The sequence below is a fragment of the Perna viridis genome, chromosome 13 (genome assembly GCF_037379345.1).
Source record: "Perna viridis isolate PV_CMFRI_1.1 ecotype Kerala chromosome 13, ASM3737934v1, whole genome shotgun sequence".
Lineage (NCBI taxonomy): Eukaryota > Metazoa > Mollusca > Bivalvia > Mytilida > Mytilidae > Perna > Perna viridis.
Window position 1 is genome coordinate 3,719,485 of NC_142457.1, and position 16,157 is coordinate 3,735,641.

Here is a 16,157-nt window from a genome sequence, read left to right on the forward strand (position 1 = left end):
TTACATAATGTAGTTCCTGTAACCATAATCGATATTCAGGGATTTATACATTTTATGCACAGGTGGTAAATGTTCTACGGGAAACACAGCCATGCTTGGTTAAAACTGATGCGATGAATATTAATTTATTTTCTTTAAAGACATTTTGTGACATCATTTACATTCTACTGTATTCAGTGTGTAAATTAGTTTAGGTTACGCATTTACCCTGTTCCTCATGTAAAATGTGTATGAACCCTTTCTCCTACAAATTTGGTACATGATCAGTCACCGCGTGATTTACTGATTGATTGTGTTGCAACGTCCTAGAGCAAACATTTCATGCATTTCAGGACGAAACTGTTCGATTATTCGTCAAACATACCCTGCCTTGCGCAAGTCCGTCACGATGAGCTGGACTTTCTGTGAAGGCTCACAGAATTAACAGCTTGCAGGTAGGCAATGCAAGTCACTCAGACACATAAACTGACTCCAAAGCAACTAGTTGTCACCTCCTTAATACAACGTGCTTTACTGAAAGCAATGACTAGTTAAATGTCGTTGGAGTGAACCGGCTAGGTATCGAACCCATTCGATAGAACACGCTACCATGAGTCACCGCGGAGGTCGTCACTCGTGAAAAATTACATTTTTAAACTTTCATACTCATGTTATGACCGACGTTTTTCTTTTTGTTATTCATAACTCAATTTTCATGTAGTATGTAATAGCAGTTGTTTCCCATATCAGCGTACGCTATCAATTCTATTAACTTTTAAGACGGTAGTCGGTTTTTTTTTCCTTTTCCTGTACATTTTCTTCTGGTGTCTATGGATACAATTTTTTTGTCGTATTCTTCGCTCTACGACCTTTCCTGTAGTTTGAGGTTTAAATCAGAACAGAATAGATACCCCTTGGACTACCAGAACAAAGTAAACAAGCAAGATCGTGTATTCATTACTTTTATTGATGCAATATATATATATATGTAAATAAATAGTAACAGTTTTAATTCTAGATAAACTTGCCCTAGAGGTTGCTTGCACATACATTTGTACTTAAGAAATAAAAGTAACCAATACATAGTTTTATTTCAGTGTTGCTGTAATGGTGATCAGTGATACAAAATGTAAACATTTCTATCACCAGGGAAGCAGTCACTAACTATAAACTCCATATTTACCGAAGAAAAAAAATGTCAATTCTGGAAATAATTTTTTTTCAGTGTGATAAATGTTACTGCATTATTATTTAGTTCCAATAAGTTGAACTTGGTGTTTTTGGACTCTTTGATAAACATGGTGCAAATATTATCTCCATACCACAAAAGGTAAAATTCCATAAGTAAAAAATACGTTGCCAGTGTACAATAAATTATATTACCGGTACATCACTGATTTATGACTATTGTCGAGGTTAACATTTCTATATTAATTTATTTTTATATAATAATTTTAAATACATCACATTTTGTGGTTAAGGCCAGTTGTTAAATACTTCCACTGCTCAATATATTTGTCTTTAAAAACTCGTTAAAATTATATTATTGAACAAAATAATCTCAGGAATTTTTCCCGTTTTGGGGAGAATTTCAGTTTGATGTTTTATTAGACCACCTTCACCAAAAATACTGCCTTACTGTTAGCTATATATAAATTTTTATACATACGTGCACCTATATCATGCTGCTAATAAATAATTAGAGGTATTTGAACAAATCTTGTATATTAACAAGGTATAAATAAACATTAAAATCAATATTTTGTTCATAATTTAACATTAATAAATATAATAAATGTGCTGCAACTTCCAAAGACTAGAATGAATTAAGCAGACCCAGTTCCATACTCTGGTCATTCGGCCACCAATGACAAAAGTAAGAGACCAATGCATAGAAGTCTGAAGTATAGTAAGACATGCATTTTATATACAGCAGATAATGTTTTTTTTCTGAAATCCTTCCTTAACTCATTCTTTGATCAATCAGATCAATTCAAAGACCTGCAGGCCCAGATCCAAAGGGGGTGTTTTATATCCCTCCCTTTTATTGGAAAAATTGTCATTTTTGCAAAAAAAAAATAGTCAAATCACTCCCTTCTTTTAAAGAAACCTGGCTGGCACCTCTCCTTTTAAAAATGTTTTGGTTCTGCCCCTGATCTGAGGAAAAACTAAAGAATCTCGAATTGAGATTTCTTATGAATCCTAGGCCTCATCAAATTGAAGTTTCACTTTTAAAACCATATGTCCATTACATGTACACAGAAAATAAACCTTCAAATAAAACAGTGTATGATTGAAGCAGAACAATGGGGGTTAAGGATGGATTTTACATGTATTAGAAATTTTAACGCCTTTGAAAACCGAAAGAACTTATTTAATAGAATGTCACAACTAAACAAAATAAATTTTTAAGACAAAAAATAACTGTTATGATGTGGCAAAATAGATTAATATTTATTTTGATTCAAAATGTGTTTATTAAAAATAGATTATATTAACATAATAACTTCTCACTTTGTTGTACTACTCTTGTTCAAAATAAGTATTCTAGCTGAAAGAAATTGCTATGCAGTGGTTAAGAAAGGATTTGTTTAATGAGCTATTTTCACCATTTTTCACAAATATTAAAAGTTCTAATTAGCCATCTTTTTTTTAAGTCTCTAAATGAAAATTCTTCAAACAGTCTTTGTCCCTGGATTGCATTCTTTTGATTACCGCTGTAACCTTGGTTCCCTTGATTACTCTTTGATTACCGCTGTAACCTTGGTTCCCTTGATTACTCTTTGATTACCGCTGTAACCTTGGTTCCCTTGATTACTCTTTCAAATCTAATAGGTTATTCTCATATCCAACATGTCCATGGTTCCTCCTTTCCCAGTCACTGGATTCATGTTAGAAAAAACTACAAAATCCATAGTAGTGGTAATCACAATACCTAATTCTTAAACTATAAACTATTATGAGCATCAATTCAACAGTGCCTTTACTTTTATATATCACAATTTCTTTTATTTAAAGCAGGGGAAGTTAAATAAACTGGGAAAAGGGAGGCTACTCTGATTCAAAACAAATTACATAAAAAGGAACAAAAGAAAAGTGAAAAGACACAAACCTATACTACAAAAAGCCTTAGTCTTACTGGAACTAAAGCACTATATAAATACCTTCGTGTAACTCTGAAACAAATTTATGATGTGACCGGAAGGACCATATTTGAGTGGAGAGTTTTTACAAGAAAAACAGGCATTTTAGCTTGGTCTTCTTATCTTCATCTTCAATTGGATTGATCAACACTTGAATTTATTAAAGATTAGAGGGAAATATCATATAAGATTCTTTATGAAACAGGTCCAGTTGAAAAAAAAGAAAAATTCTAATCCTTCCTTTGTAAATATTGTACCAAATATATTAAAGCATTTTAGAAGAATGTGAAGATAGACAGCATTAAACCATAATTTGTCATTCAGATACATGTGTACAAAAGGAAAAGTTGAACTTGACAAGAGAAAAAGAATATATACATGAAAGGTACTCAAAAGTAAGATGATAAGGCCCTTCAAAGTAAAATTCTTGGTTCTTATACTATTATCATAAATACCAGAGGGGTGAAGCATTTATGTAGGCCAAATAAAAAAATATGTGTGGTTCTAGTTGCCCATAGACTTCTTTTTGCCAAAAAGAAAAAAAGCTAAAAATAAAAAACCAACCAACTCTACCCTTTTCAGGTAATAGAGACTTTTTTTCATAACTTTTCCAGACCAAACTCTGTATTTATAACAGCAAACGATAATAACTGCTTGCAATTTACAGCCTGTTGATGTTTCTTTCCTGTTTGTGATAATTGTCTAATGATCAGTTTGTTGTAATTAATATTTACAATGGACACTTGAATGTTCATCTTGCAAGATTTTGTGACATTTCAAGGTGACCTCATGGGTTGTTTGAAAAAAAAAATGAAAAATGAAAAAAAAAAAAAGATTTTCCACTATTTTATTCGAAGAGGTGACTGAAACTACACAAATTTTCTTTGATTTGGCCTTCCCCTTTTATTACCCAAGAGAGTGATTGATGAGCTTTATATTGTTCATTGAAAAAAAAATGATTTTCCACTATTTTATTCAAAGAAGTGACTGAAACTACACAAATTTTCTTTGATTTGGCCTTCCCCTTTTATTACCCAAGAGAGTGATTGATGAGCTTTATATTGTTCATTGAAAAAAAAATGATTTTCCACTATTTTATTCAAAGAAGTGACTGAAACTACACAAATTTTCTTTGATTTGGCCTTCCCCTTTTATTACCCAAGAGAGTGATTGATGAGCTTTATATTGTTCATTGAAAAAAAAATGATTTTCCACTATTTTATTAAAAGAAGTGACTGAAACTACACAAATTTTCTTTGATTTGGCCTTCCCCTTTTATTACCCAAAAGAGTGATTGATGAGTTTTATATTGCTCATTGAAAAGATGATGTTGTTCATGAGACCCTTCTCAGTTGCAACTAGGAAGAGGAGGGGGGGGGTCTGACAACCAAGTAATTTAAAAATAAAAATAAAACTTTTTGTTAGGATATGTTTTTAGAAAAAAATAAGTTTTACAATATTTTTTAATAAAAATTTCACATGAGTTGGATATGTTGAACAGTATTCCTATTTGAACATGTATGCCTTGATGAATTTTAAATGGTTTACAATTTTTGTATCTAGTGACATATTTTGGTTATATAATATATCAATGATGACAACATATTGGGCTATGAATGCTCTGCTTCCATTCAAAATCATTTACATATAATCCATCATCTCAAAAAATGGTCAATATTAAGTGTCAGTCCTTGTAAGAATCAGGCAATGGGTGAAACATGGTATGAAAGAACACATCATTTTGATAGTGTGATTTGACTATTAGCAAGATTTTCCATATGCTGGACTATTGAGTTACAATTTTATTGAAATGCACTGAAAATGAACAATACAAGGGCAGATAACTCTGTCAAAAATCTCATTTTTTTAAGATTCTATCGAAAAATTTCTGTGCAAAGCCAGTGATGCAAAGATCAAATAATGGTCTTTTAAAATAGAGAAAGTATCCTTGAGTGATATTACATTGGCAGATCAGAGGGGTTTCGACATGCAAGTTTCTCATTTTTCCGACTTTGCCTGATTCTTACAAAAACTTACACTTAACATCACTAATATTACTGCCTGATAATCTAACTTTTAAAATTTTGCAAATAAAAATAACAAACTAAATAATATAAGAATATATTTATGTGCAAACAATTATGAAATAAAACAATTAGTCAAAAGATATTTCACACTGTCTAAGGCATGGATATGTGAAAAGTAGTTCTCAATTTAAAGAGTATTTCAAAATTGCATTTTGAATTCTATATTCATGATCTAAAACCTTGCTAAAATTTTCTATAAATAACCTAAGGTTAAAGGTCAGTGCTATATGTTTCCGTATTTACAGATGAGCTAGAAGAATGTCGGGTATGTCCAGGTTTATTTTTAAGTTCTTTTAACGAACTGCTGGAATGATGTTTCTGTCTGGAGATTCCATGAGGGGAAGTTCCAACCTTGTCTTCTGAAATCTCATCCATGAAGGAATTTTTCTTGGAAACATTTGACATTTCGATGGTATCGACCACGACCCTTGCATTGTTTTTAACAACACTAACTTGTACAGAGTCACCAGGGTCTCCGTTACTCAGTGTTTTTGATGGATCACTCTCTCTTTTGTGTTCTTTAGCTTTAGACTTGTCTTTTTTAATACCAATTTTGAACTTGTCCATGGAAAGTTTTGGAAGTTTAGTTACAGATTTTGTTGGAGTATCGCTATCCTCTTCAATTGTTTCTAATTTGTTGACATTTTCATCATCTTCCACTATGTCTATGTCATCTGAAAGAGAAAAAAAAACACTTAGAAATGTGTAATAAAGTCTTGTGCAACTTTCATCATATAATGCCTTAGAAACACCTTATTCACTCAAAGTTCAATAAACTCATGTTTTGACCATACAAGTTAAGTAGCACTCCATCTAAGAATCATGCAAAATATGATTCATGGTGGAAAGCCTACATATTGTTATTTATGATATTTTGTTTAAAATGTTCAAGTAAACAGACAGTAACCTGTGGTTTTTCACATAACTCTTGTTCATAGGAGATATAAATTATAAAGAATGTACTGTAAAATTCAAAATTAAGGGAGATAACTCTGTAAATGACACTAAAATACCATAGAAACTGTTTGATTTTTAATGTGAATTATCTCCTAAGAGCAGACAGATTTCAATAAAATAATTATACATTTCATCAAAAAGACCTACAAAGCAACTTAAATAATAAAGATATGTAGCCTTTTTTGTGGTGTATCACATATTACAGCATTTGCATGATTCTTACTTAGGCTGCTACTTAAATACATACATTTTTTTTGTTTTAATCATAGGCCTTTCTTAATGATGTCAGTATTATCAATAAATTAAAGGCAACTGCTGACAGAATTTCTTCACTTAAAGCTATAGGTTTCTCAGAACTAAATCTGAATGTGAATAAAACTTTAATGGACAGTGAGGCAAGATTTTATGCTTTCTGAGTCCTTATAAACAAATGTTAAATTAAAATTTAATGAAACCAAAAAAAAAATTCGATTTGAAAAGTGAATAAGAGAAGTAATTTAAATTATACTCATTATGTGTGGAATCCTGCAATAGAAAATACAGCTACCTCAAAAACTGGAAAATCAAGATGAATAAATACCATTATACCTTTTTTTGAATAAATATCCATATACCTTTTATGAACAAATACCCTTATACCTTTATCAAGATGAATAAATACCCTTATACCTTTTATGAATAAATATCCTTATACCTTTATCAAGTTGAATAAATACCCTTATACCTTTTTTTGAATAAATATCCATATACCTTTTATGAACAAATACCCTTATACCTTTTATGAATAAATCCCCTTATACAATCATCAAGATGAATAAATACCCTTATACCTTTTATGAATAAATCCCCTTATACCATCATCAAGATGAATAAATACCCTTATACCTTTTATGAATAAATATCCATATACCTTTTATGAACAAACACCCTTATAACTTTTATAAATAAATACCCTTATACCTTTATCAAGATGAATACCCTCATACCTTATACATTTTATGAATAAATAAATACCCTTATACCTTTAATGAATAAATACCCTTATACCTTTATGAGATAAATAAATACCCTTATACTTTTTTATGAAAAAATACCCTTATACTTTTCATGAATAAATACCCTTATACCTTTATCAGGATGAATAAATACCCTTCTACCTTTGTGATACAGAAATAAATTTTATTTTTCAAATTGCAATTACATACGAAGAAAGATAACTCCGTGTATTTTAAAGAAATCCAAAATACCTGGCAATTTCTTTGTTCTAAATGAAGCATTTGTGATAGCAGATTTTGCAATAGTATGCCCTGAGCTTGAAGGGGTCACAGTCATCAATCCCATAGGGCCAACTTCCTCCTGCCCCACAGGAAGTGAGTTTTTTATGGCATTGGTAACCAGTATAATGTCTGGATACAATTCGTAGCTTGCCCTGTTGTGAATGTCTAATATGGCCCTGGATGCTAAATATTTGTCTGTGTTGAACCTAAAAAACAAAATACAAAACAAAAAAATAAGACATATTGTTATTAAAATCGATATCTGTGTATATTCTTTAAGATAAAAATACAAGAAGTAACGTACAGAAAAAAACTCCTTCACAATTACTATAGGGCTGTAATAGATGTTTACAATTACTGTACGGCTGTAATAGATATTTACTATTACTGTTTGGCTGTAATAGATGTTTACAATTACAATTACTGTAGGGCTGTAATAGATGTTTACAATTACAATTACTGTAGGGCTGTAATAGATGTTTACAATTACTGTACGGCTGTAATAGATATTTACAATTACTGTTTGGCTGTAATAGATGTTTACAATTACAATTACTGTACGGCTGTAATAGATGTTTACAATTACAATTACTGTTTGGCTGTAATAGATATTTACAATTACTGTTTGGCTGTAATAGATGTTTACAATTACAATTACTGTACGGCTGTAATAGATGTTTACAATTACAATTACTGTTTGGCTGTAATAGATGTTTACAATTACTGTAGGGCTGTAATAGATGTGGGAATAAAGAAGACATGCATTCTTTTGAAGAAATTTGCAAGCTCAATTGTTTGTTTGAATGTTAATTGACATTGAATACTATGAAAATAGTATTGTTTGTGGGATACCAATTTTCATGGTTTTCGTGAGTTCAGTAAATCATGAAATTTGGTTTCCAACAAAAAGTAAATTTTTTATTTGTTTGTATGATAGAGTAGACAAATCCACGAATCCCAGAATCAATAAAATTGATAAGTTTACCGGTACCCTAAACCACAAAAATTTTTAATCATTAAAAAAAGTGTTTCCCCAGTAGTTAGAAATTGCATGCAACCACTGTATTTCATAAAATGACAGCTTGCAGGTTCATTAAAAGTCCTATTAGTTGCAGTACAATAGTAATTCTCTAGATAAATCACAGATAAAAATTGCAGCTCAAATTCTCCTAACCTTTGTGTATAATCATCTTTTTTTTATTGCAAAGGAATTCACGGCAATTACCAAAACAAAGAACTTATATGTAAAATTATCAATATTTCCACAAAAGATCAAGAAATATTTACATCTGTAGGAAATTAGAGAATAAATTTTCTTACATGATAAAATATAACCCAGACACCATCTCTATCATCAGTGTAGGACTAATGGCAATCCTTGGTAACATCTCACCAACATGACTTTTCCGTTTGGTCTTTGGTGAGGATTCTGAAAGGTTAAAACTTGCTGATGGCTTCACACTGCATGAAATGTCTGATAGATCATCAAACCCTGTAGTTGCTAAGCTGTAAAACATAGGGGAAAATAAATATATAAATCTGTGATACAATTATAATTTGCTATTGTACCCCCCTTTTTATGTCATGGTAAACCTTTATCAAATTTTAAAAATCTATATGTATGGTTTTATTTCAATCTGATTAACAAGAAATAGCAACATATGGAGAAAACTTTGTAACAGACAGAGATAGGACAAAAGACATTTCGAATCAACTAGGTCACCTAATGATCAGTAAATGGGTTGACCACATTAATGCAATAATAAATCATGACAAGTGATTTATTGTATAGTAATAAATATTTTCCTATTCAAATCAATAGAAAACAAAGCATGCAATATATCCCTGTATTTGCACGCAAACTTTCATGCATATCTGGAAAAATTTGTAGATGTTCTGAATATGTTTTTAAATTTATTGACCCCATGCAGGTCCGAGTGTCAAAAGAATAGGCCTGCTGCAGCGCTAAGCTTGTGGTAAAAGGCGACTAAATAGTGCTCAGAAATCTAGCCGGGGGCTAGGCGCTCTGCCCATAGAGCAACTGGGATGTAGGCCCAAGTGGTGGAATGGGGTACCCCTGGTGTGTTACATGCTGGGGTTGTCAGGCTATATTACGGAAAAACTGACCGCAAACCATAGTCGCACATTAAAGAACCCTGCTGTGGTATTCGATAGGAGTAAGAACCTTTGCGCTTCGCCACAGGAGGCTAAATTGCCCGACCTTACCCATCCCTCCCTTTTATCTTGTGGCAATCAAAATTTGTCGACCCTATTATCATGTGTCCCATCCCTTTTTCCATTTCATGTTCATTTTATCGTCCATTTCATGTTTATTGCCTAAATATAGCTGAAATATTGCTGCTTGGGCGTTTAACCACAACAATCAATCTATCATTAAATTCACTGCACTGTTCTCGTCTGCTAAAAAAATGGCTGAACGAGATATTGACAGGTTGTTATAAAAATGACAATGACCTCTTTATATAGGTCAACATATTTCCGTGTTTGGTGACAGTTATTGTGATTCCATTTTTCTTTCAAATAATACAAACAAAAAATGCATTCCTTTCAATTTTACTACAATTTATCAAACATTCATAAATTCATATTGCACTAGTTTATATATTTATTATGCATCATATTTGAACTACTGCAATAAAACACATACAACTGTCAAATGCATTATATCCAACAAATTAGTATAATGTTAACTGAAATATGTATTACTATATAATAAAAGGGTTATTGCATAAATACTGGTGAATAATATTTTATTGCACTCGCAAGCTCATGCAATATAATATTTTGCTCGGAATAATATTCACCAGTATTCATGCAATAACCCTATATCATTATTTAGAAGCTACCATACTAAGGGACATAATTAAAAAAAAAACTACCGGTAATACCAGTAGACCGGTATATTTACCTGGAGCATGCTCTACAGTACATCTGATGAGACAGGATAGAAAGGTCTGATATTGAGGAATTGTAACACTGTAACAGGTAGGCCAATACAGACTGCCTGAAATATAGACAAAAGATTCTGTTCAAGTACAACTTTCTCCATACCATAAACCATAAAAATTCTAAGAAAGACCTTCCTAGGTGAAAGGTGAAAGGTTAAATACCCAAAACCTTACTCTCTTACTGTCTTGAGACAACTGACCTGGATAATATACAATTAAAAAAATCCTTAAAATTTGAAATGTTCTAAAATTCCATGGAAACTACCAACAAGGCATTCACTTTCTCTGTGACTCAAGCAATAATTTGGTGTACTACGCTAGCAGACTTTTTAAAAAAAAATTTAATCTTTTTGGTTGACTACTACTGGGCTTCATCTTCAATACAAGTTAAGACCTCTACAGTAATATATCTAAAACTCTATTAAATTAACAGTGATGCATCACAATACGATTGAAAACACACACTAGATCAACTACCTTAACTAACTGATAACCAGTGAGACTTGGGAGACTATCTAGCAGTCAAGATCTACTTAAATACAAGTCTTGGGAAGAATCAGGCAAAAAGAGAAAAATCCAAAACATGCCTGTCAAATATCTACAAACTGACAACATACTCAAGGTAGCCTTTTTTTATCTAAAATGTCAACTATTTGGTGTCTGAATCACTGGATAAGTTTGAAATTTATTTCAATTTAAAACAATAGAAAATTGAGAATTTTCACAGTTATCTGCTCTTCAAATATTAATTCAATTAATACTTCGTTTTACTCAATTGATACGAAAAATTGGCTCTTAGTTCTATATTTTGATAGTAAATTAGTAGCCAAATTACACTGTCAAAATATACCATGTTTCACCCACTGCCCGATTCTTAAAGAGACTGACATTTAATAATTCTGACCACTTTCTCAACCTACTTTAATCTATAAGTTAAAATGCATTTACTTTAAAGAGTTACAAAAATCTAGGCTAATTTTAGATTTTAACTCTCTTGGTATCAATTACATTGAAAGGGTTTAGTTCTCTAAGTCAATTAACTAACTCAATTGTCCTGAATAATTTATAATGTTTAAATTTCTACAGAGAACATCAAATGTAGCTAGGCCATATGTGAAATGACCTCATACCAATTATCAAACAGATGCCAGAATTACATCAAGTACAAAATAGTACAAAAGACCATGTGAAAATTTAGAAAGCACAAAATAGAACAAGATACTGTTAATCGTGAATTTTCCGTGGCAGTGTAATTTTTTGTCAATTTTTGTAGTAATACCTGTAACATGAAAACTAAATCGTTGTGAATATATTCTTCAAAGAAAGTAATAATATAATTTGGTGAAAAATTTCTAATTCAAAGGTACAAGAAGTTAGACTGACCAAAGAAATTACGAATAGAAGACAGTGCGAAAAATTTCCAAGTTAACAGTGTATATAAAAAATTTTAAAAAAATTAAGTCATTACTACAAGATGAAATACTAAGTTTAGTCATTACAGCCATTACAACTCCAAATGAGTAATAGTAATTTAATGGTAATTAAATCATTCACCTTAATGAAGTTACTATTGAGTATTGATTAATCATTCAATACTGTTATATATGAAAATGATTTACAAGTTTCATTGGATGTTTTAAGTAAATGGTGTGTAACAAATTGTTTAAAAGTCAATTTAGATAAGTCAAAATTGTACATTTTAGGAACCCTCTGTAAAGGTTACATGGAATTTGTTTATTTTAAATGATAATAATATACAAATAGTATCAAGTTATACATATCTTGGACTGTTGTTAACCAAATTTCTTGATTATAATGAAATGGCCAAAGCTATTGCTATGTCTCAAAGTCATGCTCTTGATCTATTTATTGTTTAAAGTAAAGCACATGGTAGTTTCCAGCACAGTCCTTTTACTAAACTTTTTGATACCCTTGTCTGGTCAGTAATAAGCTATGAATGTCAGTTTGGGGTACTTGCAATTTTTCGTGTATTAATGCTGTCCAGAACAGGGCTATCAGATTTTATATGGGGGTTGGCAAATATACACCAAATGTTGCTATTCATGGTGATATGGGCTGGAGACCACTCAATGATAAGCAATGAACATGTGTTTTTAGACATTGGGCTAGATGCAATGTTATGTATAGTGATCGAATTAATGATAAAGTTTTTAAATGGTCCCATAGAAATGCTATAAATAAAAAGAAAAACTGGTATTTTAGAGTAATGTGAAAACTCAAAGAGTGTAATTTTGATGTATATGCAAATCTAGATAGTATATTAAATAGACATATTATTGTTCAACTTGAAACTTTTGTATTTGATTAATTTACTTGTGAATGGCAAAATAGAATATAAATATGTCCAAAAAGCACAGAAGTGCATTTGCAAAATTTAGATGTGGTGCTGCTCCTTTAAAAACAGAAAGTGGACGTTATGAAAACAAACCAGTATCTGAGCGCATTTGTTTTAATTGTAAAGATATTATCGAAGAAGAAAAACATGTTTTAACTTCATGTCAATTATATGCAGATGTTCGTAACTTATTATTTGAGGAAGCATGTAAATATAATGAATTGTTTTATACATTGTCTGATAACAATAAATTTATTTCTATTTTTAATTGTGAAGAATTGTGTCAACTGCTAAAACCTGCTATAATATTTTATGTAGGAGGACTAGTTTTCTATATAAATAGTTAACTTTTATAAATGTGCTGTATATTTCTTCTTTTTTTTATTTTGCATGTGTACATATGTAAATAAATCTTAATAGTCTCTCACAATTTTTAATAGAATGGTACTTGTATACTGCTTTTCATTCCTTTATGTCTTTTATTGTTGACTTTTAAGCATAAGTATGTTGCATAAATTATGGTATTTTATATGTTGTACAAGTGGTGAGACTTTCAAAAAATATTGAATCTGAATCTATGTAACAAGTTTGTGAAGAAATTGTACATGTAGGCTTATATGATATGTATGATATATTTTTTCAGTACTAAAGATGCGATTTATGAGAACAGGCCCTAGCGCCACAAAAGTTTACAAGTACTTACATCTGAGAATATTCTTAACATCCATGGTATTATAACTCCAATCAAAGTCTTTGAAATTGATGACGTCACAAACAGTTAAGAATTTTCTCAGACTTAAATAATTTTTCAAGTTGTGTGGGGCTGGGGTTAGTGATTATCGCTGATGTTGGACTACATGTATTCAGTCGGTGTTTGTTAAAGGACTACTGTGAATGTATTACTTTTTGTTGTGTACTGATTTTCATTATTTTCATGGAGGATAGATAAGCATGAAATCTACAAAAATTATTTTGTGAAACCTTATGATCCTTTGTTAAAACCATGAAAAATGAAACTTGGGAATATGTTAACTAGACAGAATCTGAAAAACAGGCATCAGTGCAATTTAATTCTTTTACAGTTACAGCATACTACATACTTTAATAAACAGCTGCCCTGAAGTAAATGATAAACATGCCCTTTTTTCCCCACAGTATTAATATTTCAATAGCTGAAAAAAATATTGAAAAAATGGGAAGAAAGAGCCCATCTTTTGTAAAGATGGACAGAGTACCAAAAAAAAAATTTGATTCCCTGAAAGCGATTTTGCATTATTGTATGATTTGTGAAGAGGCAATGCATGAAATTTTAAGGCCAAATGCCTGCCAATATACACCACCTCTTTACTTCCTTGGGACAAATATAGAACATGTGAGAATATTTAAATCTCTGGACATCAGTGTTTAAGAAAGTGTAGAACCCTAGAAGTCAATAAACCAAGACTAAGATACTGAATAATTGATGCATCTTATTTCCTTCCCCTGTGTGTCTGGTCAATAAAGTAATAATAATTAGTCTGGGATTGATACAGTAATTCATGTTATAGCATTTCAATCACCAATCTGCCATACCTCTATAGTCTTGGCAGTGGAGTTAAAATTTTATGTAGTCCCTAACTGGTATTAAAATATATGATCATGTAGAATGTCTATATTGTTATACTGACAGATATTGGTTCTTATGAAATTTTAATTTTAATGATTTCATTGAACTTCAGCAAGTTTGTACTGATCAAAGTATATTCAATAGTTTTAACACAGACAAATCTTCATCTGTGTCTGATGTTTTGATATTCCTTACCAATATCACTATGATGATACTGTAAATGTACAGCCAGCTCTGTCTTATCTGTCTTATCAAGGGCATATTGTTCATGGGCCGTGGGGTACCAATTTTCATGGTTTTCATGGGTGGCCAAACCTAGAAATTTGTTTACCAATGAAATTTCCATCGATTTGTATACTGAAAACCTCAAAACCATAAATTCAAGAATCTATGAATTTGTGTTTCTTTTCTAATCCACGAGAATTGATATCCATGAAAATAAGTACTTTCACAGTATATGAAAATTTTACTTAAAAACTATTGATGTTTGAATAGAAATTTTCTTATTGTTTTTTTATAGAGAAATTACAACACAAAGTGTTAAAGATGTATTTTAAGTGTCAGTCCCTGTAAGAATCAGGCAGTAGGTGAAACATGGATTAAAAAAACTATGACTTTGATAGTGTAATTTGACTATGTGCACAATCAGAATCAAGGAAAACTGACAAGATTTGCCATATCATGCTGGGCAATTGAGTTTTAATTTCATTGAAATGCACTGAAAATGAAATATTTCAAGGGCATATAACTCTGTCAAAAACCTTACTTTTCCAAGATTCTATTGATTCTTCAGTGATATTTCATTGTCAGATCAGAGGGGTTTTACATGTTTCTGATTTTTCCCATTTTTGCCTGATTCTTACAAAGACTTACACTTAAACAACAAAGTGATGTTTTTTTCTGTGATTTATTTTTGTGATTTTCATTCATTTCCTCATGAAAATTAAGTTTACAGTATACCAAACCTGACCAAAAATTGTGTCTTTGTGTTGTGTTGACATCACAGTCAGGTATACCGATTCAATCATACCTGTTTTGGCCATTAACAGCCTCATACTGAGGGTACGGTCCACTTCTCCAAACCTCCGGCTCTGTCTTATCATATCTTGATAGGATACTCTCACTTAAGGAGAGGCTGCTGAGAGCAGACGGCTGAAAAATAGAAACATTTTTAGGATGCAAAATTTGACAATTTGTTTTATATAGATATTGACATCTTAATTTTAGTAGTTTTTAATCTTCACACCATTAAACATTGTGATGCAAGCCCTTATAAACGTGGCAAAATTCTAGAGAACTTCCTTTAAACCTTGGAAAAATTACCTATTATTACCACAAATAGAAATATCTTAGGCACTAAAACCTATCAATAAAACAAGGCAACCATTCACAGCAAAAACTAAATAAATAATAAAGGAGATAAACATTTGTATGGTTTTCTTTACAGGAAACAGTTGGTCAGGTTTGCAGTCTACCAAGTATCACAAGGATTACTTACCTTTATGCTGTACAAAGCAAAGTTCAGTTAGATACATGGAAAATGTTCCTATGTTTGATGAAGTCATTTACCTGTAGCATTTTTTTAAAGTCATTTATCTGCAGCATTTTTTTTAAGTCATTTACCTGCAGCATTTTTTTTATAAGTCATTTACCTATAGCATTTTTTGAAGTCATTTATCTGTAGCGTTTTTTTTTAAGTAATTAATCTGTAGTGTTTTTTTTTTAAGTCATTTACCTGTAGCGTTTTTTTTAAGTCATTTACCTGTAGTGTTTTTTTTAAGTC

The 16,157-nt window shown here is 31.1% G+C and overlaps 1 protein-coding gene across 3 annotated transcripts in view; it reads right to left on the minus strand.

Moving 5' to 3' along the window:
• Positions 1-925: 925 nt before the first annotated feature.
• LOC148599283 (hyccin-like) overlaps positions 926-16,157 on the minus strand; it is an 85,934-nt gene continuing 70,702 nt past the window's right edge. For 2 of the 3 annotated variants that reach the window (XM_088557429.1, XM_088557430.1), the window contains exons 7-11: positions 15,405-15,526; positions 10,373-10,468; positions 8,764-8,949; positions 7,414-7,649; positions 926-5,883 (exon numbers count right to left, since the gene is read on the minus strand). In XM_088557429.1, coding sequence (XP_088413555.1) covers positions 5,420-5,883; positions 7,414-7,649; positions 8,764-8,949; positions 10,373-10,468; positions 15,405-15,526 — 1,104 coding nt within the window. In that variant the 3' untranslated portion in view covers positions 926-5,419. The remainder of the gene's footprint in view (positions 5,884-7,413; positions 7,650-8,763; positions 8,950-10,372; positions 10,469-15,404; positions 15,527-16,157) is intronic. The other variant, XR_015917723.1, reaches the window with a different exon arrangement.